At 32.6% G+C, this 13477-nt stretch overlaps 1 protein-coding gene across 1 annotated transcript; it reads left to right on the forward strand.

Moving 5' to 3' along the window:
- Nucleotides 1–1748: 1748 nt before the first annotated feature.
- LOC148270936 (oxysterol-binding protein-related protein 1-like) lies at nt 1749–13238 on the forward strand (the record flags this gene model as incomplete). The annotated part of the gene is made up of 10 exons (XM_088242025.1): nt 1749–2081; nt 3351–3511; nt 4162–4359; nt 7908–8052; nt 9125–9270; nt 9956–10174; nt 10532–10828; nt 11542–11751; nt 12264–12342; nt 12956–13238. Coding segments are annotated over exons 1-10 (1883 nt in total), but the record flags the coding sequence as incomplete, so codon positions are not given.
- Nucleotides 13239–13477: the final 239 nt, after the last annotated feature.

The following is a 13477-nucleotide window of genomic DNA, read 5'->3' on the forward strand; positions in this document are numbered from 1 at the left end:
TAATACCTATTTTTATTTTATTCAATTGCAGAGTTCAATCCTAATGATTGCAGTATTTTTTACCTTACTTGGTTTAGTTTTTTAAATTATTTTTTTATCAACACTAGTGAGTAACGTTTATTAAAAAACCAGTAACCAAAAAAATCTGTATCCCTGTATTGCTTTGCAACAACTTAAGTTTAGTATTTATAGGTATGTACATCAAAATACGATTAGTACTCTTAGTACTGCATAATATATTTATCTGAAAAAAAAATTCTTTCATATTTTTTCCAGTGCTGAAATATTTATTTAAAAGGCTGTTTTGAAACTGGAATATTCCATAGTCCCTGAAGTGGCACCTGAAGAGTAAGACTGATCATCTTACCTTTATGTAACAAAAATTATCAAAATACGCTGCGGTTGCGATACCAATGCAGTGCCCTATGTGCCAATAGGTGCGGAAAGGGAATTATGAACAATGAGTGCAAATAATTAGTTTAAATATTTTTGTTTTTAAGTAGACCAAAAAATTAGTAAAAAAATATGTATCGTATTATCAGCGCTATGATTTTATAAAGTTTTGTATTTTTGACATTACTCCGCGTGTGACATCTCAAATTCTCTTCCCCTTCTTCTCGATGAGCCCTACCGATTGGTCAGTTGACTTTGAGGAAATCTATTACTCTCTTATCATTGGCTGATTTGGAAAAGCTAGTGATGTCATTCAATGTAGTTCGTTTTTATTGAAGTTTTTTTTTTTTCACACATTTTCAAGAAACTTTGTTATACAATTTAATTTTCTTACTAACACGCACGCAAGAATTTTTTTATTTATATTCGATTTCCCGTAGGGGAATCCGTCCTCATCACCTATCTATGCAAAAATCATGTCTGTTGTTTCAATCGGCCTCGTGGTGTAGTGGTCAGCTCGTTTGCCTACCATGCGAGAGGTCTCGGGTTCGATTCCCGACATGGTTTAAATGAAATATTTATTTAAAGGGCGTTTTTACACTATAATATTTCATGGTCCCTGGACTGGTACCTGGGCCTCGATTATGATGGGAAGATAAAATTTATCTTCAAGTTTATGTACAAAGTAAAATTAAGTTTTCTGCATGAAAAATAGAATATGTTTACACTTTTTTTTTCTTAACATGTTTAATTACTAGTAAAGCTAGGGTTTCCTTGGACAGCGGTGCCCGTATTTTAACGGCCGTAGTGAACGGTGATGCAGTGGACAGCCGTCGTAACGGTAACTAGAGTGTGGTTTCATAGGAAAACGGTGTTATCAACACCATTCAACACCGTTTCCTTAGGAAACCACTCTCTAGTCGACGTTACGACGGCTGTCCACTGCATCACCGTTCACTACGGCCGTTAAAATACGGGCACCGCTGTCCTAGGAAACCCTAGCTTTACCGACGAAGATACTAGGAATTTTCATACAAATATACACGTACATAAATACCGATTTTACTTATACCGTCTTAGTACTCCGTATATACCGATGAAGGTAACAGTGTATAATCGCGGCCCTGAAGCGTAAGACTGAACATCTTACCCTCATGTTACAAAAATGATTAATATAGGCTACGATTGGTGTACCAATGCAATTCCCTATGCACCATTAGGTACGGAAAGGGAATGATGATGATTATGTTGTTTCATAGACAAGAAGATTATTAAACAGTATTAATTATTTATTGTCTTTGATTCAATCTGACGTTTGGGGCGTTTTTGACGTTTGACATTAGTTTGTTGTTTTTTGTGAGAAAGAGGGTCTGCTCCGGGTGCGAACTAACGATGTAAATTTTAATAAAAATAAATAGCTCGCAACTATGTTGGAGAAAATAATGATCTAAGGAAATCAACATAGTTTTAATTCATCAGTTGTCCTTTGACTCGTGAAATATATGTTGTTTTTATTTTGAACAATATTTGATAATTTATCAAAATGGAAAATGATTCTGATTCTGATCAGCAATGCGATCCCCATGAACTTCTTTTGTATGCAGCCCGAAACGGAGATGTAACAGTAGTTCAAAATTTACTTGAAGATAGGCAAAACAGAAGAATTCAATTGGATATAAGTTGCAAAGGTTTGTATAAATGCCTTATCCATTTTAAAACCTAACTGAATAATATATTATTCTCCATGTATTCATTATAAAATAGATATTAATATCAAACTCGTTATATTGATTAATGCTTGTATTAATAAGCAAAAATTAATTGAAGTTAAAATCTCATTTAAATTGATCTATAGCAATTTCTAAAGAAAAAAACTTTACTCACTCAGAGCCAGTGCTCATAAAGTGGTTAACATACAATTGCAATGTTTGTCGGTAGTATTATTTATTTATGTTACAATTGTAGTCTGCATTACTTTGCGGGTTGTTTAACCCATCGTGTAATGCAGACTGTAAATATAAGGTAGAAGTTAATGAATAGAAGGCAGATAGCTGCTAAACTGCCGATATGTACAGAACAATAAAATTAATAATTACTTCCCACATTTCTAATTTCTAAGTGTTTTTATTAATTTAATGAATTTAATAATAATTGGGTATTAAAGTAATAATCACAACGTAAATAAATGGTAAATTATGTTAGTATTTCAGTTAAACATTCCACTTCAAAGCGATTTTTTAAAATATCATATAATTCACCCCATTTTGTTTCATATTGAATACTATTATCAATAGGTAATCATATAATTCTACTAACACAATAAAAATAATATTTCAATTTAATAATATTGACGGTTTTTAAATCTTATATTTGAAAAAAAAATCTAGTTCATCTGATGATGTAATATTATAATAAGTATGATGTTAACATAATATAACAGAGATGAAGAACATTTTAGAAAAGGGAATATAAAAGTCTAGGCATCCACAGGGCTTATGACCTGTCATTGGCTGACTCTCGCTTCTGAGGTATTTAACTTCACAAACGTCAGCAGATGGAAGAATCGAAGAAATATTGATGTTCAAATAAAGGCAGAATGGTGAATGTTACACAGTGTGTAAAGTGGCCCCTTAAACCAGCCAATGACAGGTCGTAAGCCCTGTGGATGCCTTGACTTCTATTTTCCCTTCTCTAAAATGTTCTTTTGATTTTTTTTTTTTTTTTTAATTTAGACAAACTCAAAACATTGTTGATAAGTATGATGGAATGGTTTTTGGCTGTTTAGAACGGGGTTTACGACCCTAATAGGTTTTTTAAAGTATACAAAAATACATTTGATTTGTTATTTATAATTATTGTTATATCTGAGAAACACTATATTGAAAATGTATAAATAAATTATAAAAAAATGCTGTGCTTTTAATAATGCCATTATTTTTTTAAATTACTTTCTTCAGGTAAAGCCAAGAGTAACTTAGGATGGACACCTCTTCATTTAGCGACATATTTTGGGCACTCGGAGGTAGCTAACCTACTGCTAACCCATGGAGCTGATGGAAATGTTCCAAATGATGCTGGAGATACCCCATTACATAAAGCAGCCTTTATTGGACACGAAGCAAGTACCTTTTACATTAATTTGATAATGGCCCTGTTAATTTATTACTTCTATATTCCCGATAAAATTTATGTACAAGTATTTTATATTTATGACATATTTTAATATGTTACTACCGTTTTATACTACACTGTACAAAAAATTTCGATTTACTTATCTTATCTTTACTCCATTAGGTAAACTATTTTTTTTATCACCTTTTTACATTTATATGATTTTTTTCTCAATTTTATTTTGTCACTTTTCCAAGTATTATTATAATATCAATAAAAAAAGAGTAAATAAGAAACAAAGATGGTTCTTTGTTTTCTGTACTGTGTTTGAATATTTACATATTATACTGATGATGTTAAAGCCTAAAAACAAAAGTTAAAATTACTGATGTTTAAAACTTCATATTACTGAACAAAAGACTCCAGTATTTTTTTAAGCTACAAAAGTAATTTCATTTGACGGCCTCTGTGGTGTAATGGTTAAGATGCTTGACAATGTGATTTTTCTCACGTCTAGGCGTATTGTGCCATAATTCACCACTGCAGGGTGTAGCCTATTGTACTGCAAAAAAAAACAAATGCAAATTTATGCTTTATGTCATCTCAAATAATACTAATTTTCTCGTATCTTCTATTGTTCTAATAATACAATTGCAGGAATTGTTGATTCTTCTTCTCCGACATGGGGTGACAGTGTCTGTTATGAATGGTGAAGGAAAAGTCCCACGGGATTTATCCAAAACTCAGGATATTCACAAACTACTACTCGCTGCCGAGAATAATGAGCAGAGGGAAAGAGAACTCAAACTTTTGGCTGCCGCCAGAGAAGGGGATGTGGAGAATATTAATAAACTGGTAATTGAATTTGACAAATTAATTCAACTGTACTGTCACGCGGATAACTACATTATTCTCAACAGATAACTACATTATTCTCAATCTCATAGATACACTAGAATGTAAATTGTTAGTTGGCGGTCTCTGTGGTGTAATGGCTAACACGCGTGACTCACGCATGTAAGGCTCCTTGCTCTGCTCCCGGTGAGAACACATAGATTAAATATGATTTTTCTCAAGCCTGGGTGTTCTGTGCATAAATATACTACTGTAATTGGGCCTTCTGACCTGTTGTTGTGGCGTAAAAGAAAAGTAAAATAAGATATGATTGTGACAACTTACTGATAATAATGGTAAATGAACAAGTAATTTTTTTTATAACGACCTGCAGTGATATTAGCCAGAAACAAAACATACCATAACTTCTAATTTTAAGAAGCAGCAAAATAGTATTACAGAAAACAAAACAAATAGAACGAAGAAATCAGATACATAATCAAAATGCGTAAAACATAATTGATACCTTTTAAAAAAATATGTATGTATGAAAATTTTAGGTTTTTTTTCATTTATTCTTAATTTGAACACTTTTTTTATATAAAGTAGGGACTATCCAAAATGACTGCCTGCTGTCCGGGATCTGCCACACAGACAATCTTTACATTTTTTTAGTTTTATTAAGTAATGTTTTTTAATAATGATTTATTGAATAAAACTTAGAATGATGATGATATTGTTTTGTTTTTTTAATTATTTTGTTTTATAAGAAAATTAATTTGTGCAGGTAAAATGTGAGCATTGTCACTTGAAACATAAAATGTCCCCACATTTTTTTTCTTAAGTATGTTTTATTGGAAAAGAAACAAAAAAGTATGCTTCTATGGTCCTAATTTGAAATTCTAATAGTTTTATTTTGTTTTTTTCTAGCTTCTTTTCTCTGTGTGGGGGTGCATGTTGTGATTTCACATAATTTTTTGCTATTTATAAGTATGTATTATTTTATATGAAATAATTTACTATCAAATAATGTTGCTGTGTACAGTTTAACAACCTTTACTGTTTATCTTTTTTTTTTATTGTGTTTTGCCGTAAATAACTACATATTTATCTTATTTAACCTTTAACTGTTACAGTAATATAAAATATCAGTATATTCCTGTGGTTGATAAATTATTTTTATGTTTGTGTGTTATGTAGATATGACTCATTTTAGGCTAAATATAACATTATTAAAGATTAAGTTTTGATGTTTTATACATTTTAATGATGGAATATGGTAAATTGAATTATAAAATAATGTTATTTGCATTTATAAATTCTCTACATAAATATATGTTTGATAGACTTTTCAGACACAAATATTCAGGATGAAGTTATATTTAATAAAGAAAAATTCCGAATCATTTTTTTTTTACAGATAAATTTTCTTGGCACAGGTTCCCCCTGTGGGGGCACATTATTTTTCAAATACGTAAAAAATTAAAGATCAGTAAAATAAATATATAAAAATTCGAATTAAAAAAAATATTATTTATGATGTGGAAGTTTAATATTTGTTTTATCATTGTACTATGAATGTAACCGAAAATAAGTTTTCATTATTTTTTACTTCATTTTGACCCCACTATTATTTTAGAAGATTTAGATTTTTTTTAAATCCCGTTATTATTTTTACTGTGATATCACTTTTACCTCCTAGTTCTACTAAATCTAAGGAATTTTTCCAAACTAACTTTTCTAATTGGCAAACTATGAGGGTAGGCTGAAAGGTAATGCACACATGCTTATAGAACACAAACAAAAACTAATATCAAAATCGGGCTAAAAGTACATTAAGGTACAATTCTTAAGCTTATTTGTTTTTCAACATAGTCCCGTTAAGCCTAACACATTTCTCCCGGCATTTAACATGTTTTTTTCATTCCGTCACTGAAAAATTCTTCTGACTTTTCTCAAATCCAGGACTCGATAGCTGCCTTCACCTCATCGTCCAAGGTGTAATGATTATCCCTGCAGTCTCTCTTAAGTAGAGGGAAAAAAAATAGCAAGGTACAAGATCGGGGGAGTAAGGAGGGTGTGGAATCGGTTCAAACTTCAGGTTTCAAAGAGCCTCTTCAGTTGTCGAGTTGTGTTGAGCGTTGATTTTATGGTATCCTAATTTTTTAATAATGAAGCCGGCAGATTCTTTGGATATACCAATATAGTTTTCGATACGCTTTTAAGTGATTCGCCGACCATTTGAATCCATACTTCGACGAATTTGCACTGTTTATCTTCTGTGGCAGTAATCAAACGTCCGCTGCATGTTTCATCAACAATTATGACTTTTCCAGGCTCGCAACTACAAAGTTTTACTACCCATCAAATTTCAGTAGACCTATCAACAATATCGTCACTATAAATAGCCCTTAAACGACGATGAATCTCAGAAGGAGTCACTTTTTCCGTATTGAAAAATTTGATAACAGCACGCTGTTTGACTCGCGTTAAAATAGCACTAGAACATGCCTCCATACTTCCGCTTCTCAAAATACACTGAATGAATGTAACATCTTCAAACCTGCTCATGCGTATAGAGGGGAATGTTACTTCCACATGCCACCTAGCGCGCTAAGGGTCACTTCGTTGGCGTTCTACAAGCATGCGTGCATTCGTTTTCAGCCTACCATCGCAATTTGTGCATGTTTTTATTATAAAATTAAATAAATTTACGCAAAAACAGTAAGGATTTAGAATTAGATACTATACAATAGTAATTGAATTAAATTATTTTTGTCTGAAGGACCTTTTTGCCAAGTGTTACTGAATAAATACAAGAATTTATATATTTGCGTTATTTTAACTTGAGCTATTCAAATTTGCGGATTTAAGTATCACTCATTTTTTATTTCTGTAATAAATTACAATGAACTTCCACCAAGAATTTTCACTTGAAATTGAATTAATGTTTTATTTAGGAGAATTTTCGGCATATGATTAAATGTTCATATTGTTTTAAGAGAAAACCTACAATTTTGAGTAGCACTAAACTTCCTCATTATAATGACGGATTAATGTTTATTTTATATCTATATGTATGTCCATGGTGTGAATGTGGTCTGGACCACGAGACTCCAGGTCGCATATTCTTAAGTTGTCCAATAAAAGACAAAAATAGTATGTACTCCTCCATGAAAAAATATCCCTATCATATTAATTTATCAATCGTTCCTCTCCATCCTTGATCCTGAAATTTTCCACCATATAGGAAACTTCCTGTCAGAATATGAAGTAAATTTTTGTTTTTTTCAATTTCTACCTAATCTAATTCCCTTATTGTATGATATTTTATTCTTCCCTTAATTGCATAAATCATCCTTTTTAGGATGCATTGTCTAGGTATATGGAAAAAAAGTATTATTTAAAGCTAAACTTTACTTGTGCTTTAGTCAATATGTGTTCCCACAACAAACACAAGAGTTTTCTCTTTTTTGGTTTTCATTTGTAATTTTTGCCTTAAATAAAAGAAGTGTTTAATAAAATTTAAAAATTGTTTTGGACAAATTATAGTATTTTTTACATTCCAGTTACGTGATTCACAACCTCCAAATATCAACTGTGTGGATACTCAGGGTAACAGTTGTTTGCATTGTGCTTCTTATAGAGGACACACTCAACTCGCTGTTATTCTGCTTCAGAATGGAATCGATTCTACAATTCGTAACATTAATGGTGAGGAAAGAAATATTTGATACTTATTAACGTAATAATAATCCCCTCTCCTCTCTTCATAGTATAGTATTATTTTTTAATATATTTTTATTTTGTTGATCTTTGTTTTTATTTTTTGTATAAAATTGTTAGTTTCAATATGTCCATGTATTTGTAATTTTCTCAAACTGAACGGTTTGGGCAGGTAGGAAGAAATTGCCTTAAGGCAATATGCCCGCCCTTATATATATTTATTTTGTATATGTATATAAAGTGTTAAATAAATAAATAATAAGTTAATAAGTTCACTTCTTAGTATAGTGGTTGGCGCGTCCGCTTATCATGGTCGAGTTTACGGGTTAGATTCCTGGGAGGTCAATATAGAATATTGTTTTTAAAAATGGTTTTACACTGCAATATTTCAGGGACTGTAACCTGAAGCCTAAGACTGATCACCGTTCATGTAACAAATTATCAAGATGCACTGCGTTTCATGTACCAATGCAGTGCCCTTTGCATATCTGTGTTGTTCTCTAATTAAATCTTCTAAGAGCAACTATTGTTTTTATGTCCCAATGTCTAGAATGTGTAGATTAGTCAGTTCATCACACAACATGAAATTCTCTAGGATAGTTCTTCTGGCTTTTCGTAGATCTCTTCGCCACTAACACAGTGTGGTATGAAGATGGATTGGCATGGTTTGCTCAAAGTTTGATATGTTTATCATTTTAATGAATATATTGTATACCATTATTTTTTTGCCCTTTTTTTTCTTTGCTACATAGTTTTATGTTCTTTTTGTTCAGTTTGTCGTTCATATGTTTCTTCATTTACCTGTTGTGATTGACTTAGGCCATATATATAATACATAAATAAAGATTTACCTAATAAAAATGTTTTTTTTAAATCAATTTTTTTTTATAAGGAATAACCCGCTAAGCCTCTATTTTAGAGGCTTGTCAGCAGGTGGGATAGATGGGATATAGAAGGAGGTAATGAAAATTTCATCACAACATCCATACTAATTGCACGTAATAAATGTAAATAACGTACTACCCTGTGTAACTTTGTGTGTATTTCTTTACCTTCTCAGGTCAGACGGCAGTTGATCTAGCGAAAGATAGTCAGATGAGACAAGTGTTAAGTGTGAGACCGGTACAACAAATACAAAGGACCGCTACACGGTTTGAGGGACAACTACTAAAGAGATCCCGTTTTCTAGGATGGAAATCTTTTTGGGTAGATTTTTTATGTCAATTTCATTTGTGAATACCACCAAAATAGCTGAAAAGTCAAAAATAACTATAAATGGTTACAAATTATTATTTTTTTTCTCATTAAAGTATATATCTGTACCTCAGAGGCAGACGAATGCAAATCCTTAAGTCAAATGTTCCAACAAAGCCTAGAGAATCTACTTTTTCTTAGCGATTTCTAATAATCTATAGTATTAATTTGTATTTTCAGTATCTGAAAACATTATTTCTTTCATTATATGACTTACATTTCTTCAAAATCAATAGACATGATCGTAAACTGGATACAAAAATTGAAATGTTATTTCATCAAATTTCGGATTTGCATCCATCTGCCTCTGAGGTACCGATATTATCTCCATCATATTTGAAACCAATATAAACACTCTAGTATTTAGTTTTTGCCAGGTTACGGGTTATTTTTTCTTATTAATTATTTGAAAAATACAGAATAAAGAGTTTACTTAGATTCAAGACCTATTTTTTAAAAGCATAAATAATAGTTCAAATCTCAAAAGAACAATGAATAAAAATGTCGAACAAACTGTACAAATTTAATGATATTCATGTCTTTGGTCCCATAATCCAATTTCGAAACTTATGATAATCTTTCTTCCGCTTATTATATTTTCCTGTATGGAAGTGATCAATTCCGTTTCCTCTTCCAGGCTGTTCTACAGCGAGGTGTTTTATCGTACTATAGCAGTAGAGGAGAGGCCAACAGTGGCAGTGGTGGAAGTCGTGTGGAGTGGAAGTATCTAGATAGTGCACGTCTCACTGTCAGTTCGACTGATTCATCTCTCCTGACCTTCCACTTCTCCGATGGCACTACACAGAGACTGAGGGTGCCACCTAACTCAGTTCCTTCCACCCTCGTTGTTCGGCAGGTATGTTGAATCAATTGATCAAAAGACACTCGCTTATTTATTAATCCACTCAAATAATTTTTATTTTATATATGACCATAGAAATTCTTCATTTTTCACATGTAGAATTTTGGAAACTCTGTTTACTGTTTGAAATAAACATACAGAAGTAAACCCGTTTTTTATATCAAGCAGTACCGAGCAAGGTTATACCACAAAATATGTCCGAAATATTGACTAAAAATTATGCTCGTTAAAAACTAAAAACTGAGAACGTGATATAACAATGAATCTGAAATAACATTTATAAACTTCTAAAAGCAAAAAAAACTAAAGTCCGCTGGCTCATCTACTTAACTGTACATAACATTATTGAAGGAATGGATAACCGCTTTCAAAGAACACATCGCATATTCCGCTTACTATCTCTGGGGTTGTGAACGCAACGGAGAAGCATCCAACTGCGCTGATCAAGATGAGGAGGAAGAAACTGGCGCAGAAGAGGGGCAGATCCAGATACAAGGCCGACCGCTGGGCAGTATGCGAGACTCTCTTACTGATGCCACCAATCACTTAGCCCTTCTCGAGTCCCAGTTGGGAGAGTGCGGTGCCCTTGTGTCAGCCCTGGAGAAAAGCATACATATGGGCACCACCCTGCATCAGTCTACTTATATGGTAAATACAACATACATTTTTTATAAATGAGCGTTAAAAAGCTTTCATTATTCTACCTTATATAGTCACCATGTCCTTTAACTCTAAAATATTTTACATGTTCTTAAATAAAATTGACTTTTTTAATTGCTCGAATGCCCTTTATTGATCATAAACATCAGAAAAAAGCTTTAAAAAAAAAAAAAAGTGTTGGGCTAAATTAATAATCATTCAAAAATATACAATTACAGCGAGTATATAGGAAATTCTAGGCCAACTATAGAAGAGTGAAAACCATAGCAATATGTTAGCATTCAACAAATAACACCGAATTGTTTCCATTAACTCGGAGTAATTACAAAAATTTAAATTGTGAGTTAAAACTCAGTTTCAGTAATGCCATAATCATAACATCATCTTTCATAAGATCAAATTCTAAATTTACTTTTATCACAAAACCATATTGTTGTAGTTAGCTCCATGTGATCCTAAACCCCAAAATATGATTATGGCATCACTAAACCCAGCTTAACTCACAATTTGAAATTTTGTAGTTACCCCTTTGTGATCCTAAACCCCCGAAATATTATTCTACTATTAATGAAACTTTACCTATTGTGAGTTAAAATCTTCCTCTGCCTTGTAAATAATTACGTAATTCATCAGTTTACTGCTATTATACCTACAATTTTGCTCATAGCATTATCAATAATAATATTTTATTTTTATTTTAGCGTTTTCAGCACGTTGCGTCTACTGGACAACGCCTGCTGAGCACCCTGAAGCACTGTGCGGCTCTAGTGCAGCAGGCTGATGAGACTAGAGGGGCACGACTGAGGGCAGAAAAAGAGCGGTGTAGAGTTCTGGAGGAAGCACTCGCTGTACTGGCAGCTGAGCATCATGATCTAGAGCAGTCTTTTGCAGAACAAATCTCAGAAAACAAAGTAAGTACAGTGAATTCAAGTAATTTTTGGCGTTTTCAAACAAGTGGGATTTCTTTCGTTATTTGTTTTATCTGAAATCAAAGTAAACTCCTAAAGAGGATAATCCCGCCGATGAACAAAAAGGATAACGCCTATAAAAATATGAAGTACATATTATATTATGTTTAGTTAAAAAGCAGCACCGATGAAGAGATACGGATGTTTAGTAAAAACCAACCATAAAGATGGAAACAAGAAGTAAACATGTTTATAATTGTGTTACATGAATTACAAAGTAATTAAAGAAAGCAAATATCAATAATAAATGTTATTCAATTAACCACTTACCGATAAGCAAATATCACTTATGCCATCTGGGCATAAAAAGGTTATATCTTTAAAATATAAACTGTTGTATAGAAATTTAGCTCCTGCTTCCACGTGTAGTTATTATAAATATAATTTAATTAAAATAGTCAATTGTGGATTCATCTCATATTATTTGGAAATTAAGTAATATACATTTTTTGCAGAGCTCAAGTAAGAAACAGAAACGTCCTTCAAGATTTTATGACAACTCTGATGATGAGTTTTATGATGCTTTTGCAGCAGGTACAGTAGGATAATTATTTTAATTTAACAAAATTTTATTAGAAAATTAACTCTTTAAAGTCCTTACGGATTATTACATTCATTTCACAAAAAATAATATATAATTAATTATTCACACTCTGTCGTTAATAATAATATTTTTTCCATCTTTTGAAAAGTTTGTCCGAGTCTTTTGATAGTTTTGTCCGGTAGTTTTTATTGTATAATTTCAGTCCCTGGTTTATTAGTCTCGACTGTCCTTTACTTCACAAAAGTCAACAGATGAAAGAGTTGAGGAAATGTGGATGTTTAAACATAAGCAAAAGGTGAATGTTACACAGTGTATAAAGTGGCCACTTAAACCAGCCAATGACAGGTCATAATCCCCGTAAATGCCTAGACTTCCATATTCTATTCTCAAAAATGTTTTCTCTCTCTGTTGCAACAAATTCAGATCTTTTTTTCCTCGTTCATTACTTACAAAAAACATCCATATTAATAAAAATTATAAAAACAAAATAAAATAGGCAAAATGGTGATAAGAGTCGAAGGTTTGAATATAAAAATTTAACCATTTTGTCTTATCTATCTAGTCGTATATGTCTAAATTTAAATTACCTTATCTTTACTCAAGATTCTGATAGTGACACCATCGTGTCTGGCGGCAACCTCAGTCCGCTGGGGGCGCTCAGCTCCCTGGAGAACACCCCCCGCGCGTCCAGGGACACCTCCCCCAATCTGTCCCCATCCCGGGGGCCCCAGAGAGCGCCGCCCCCTCTGGAGGAGGCGGTGGACGCGTTGGACACGGCCCTCAGCCCGGCCAGCTCCTGCGGGACCATCATGACCTGTGACGGGCACGTGTACAAGAACGCAAGGGATGACATCGAGCGGGCCATGTTCATGCTGCAGAAACCAAGGTAAGTTATTTTATTATATTGACATTTTGCTTCCCCAGAAGTACCCTGTGGTAAGTCTAAATCGGCTATTTGCAGAAGAGCAAAGAAAAACTTCCTAAAAATTAACTCTCTTAACTTAATGTGTATTTACATCAAATTTTATAAAGTTTTATGTTTTGTAATTTATCAACAATATTTTGAGTTTGTCCAAATTTTTGTAGACAAGGTCTGGATTCAAGTCCCTGGGGAGCTGTTAATAT

Source organism: Micrasema longulum, unplaced genomic scaffold, assembly GCF_059751315.1.
Source record: "Micrasema longulum isolate JH-2025_06_02 unplaced genomic scaffold, ASM5975131v1 h1tg003245l, whole genome shotgun sequence".
NCBI lineage: Eukaryota > Metazoa > Arthropoda > Insecta > Trichoptera > Brachycentridae > Micrasema > Micrasema longulum.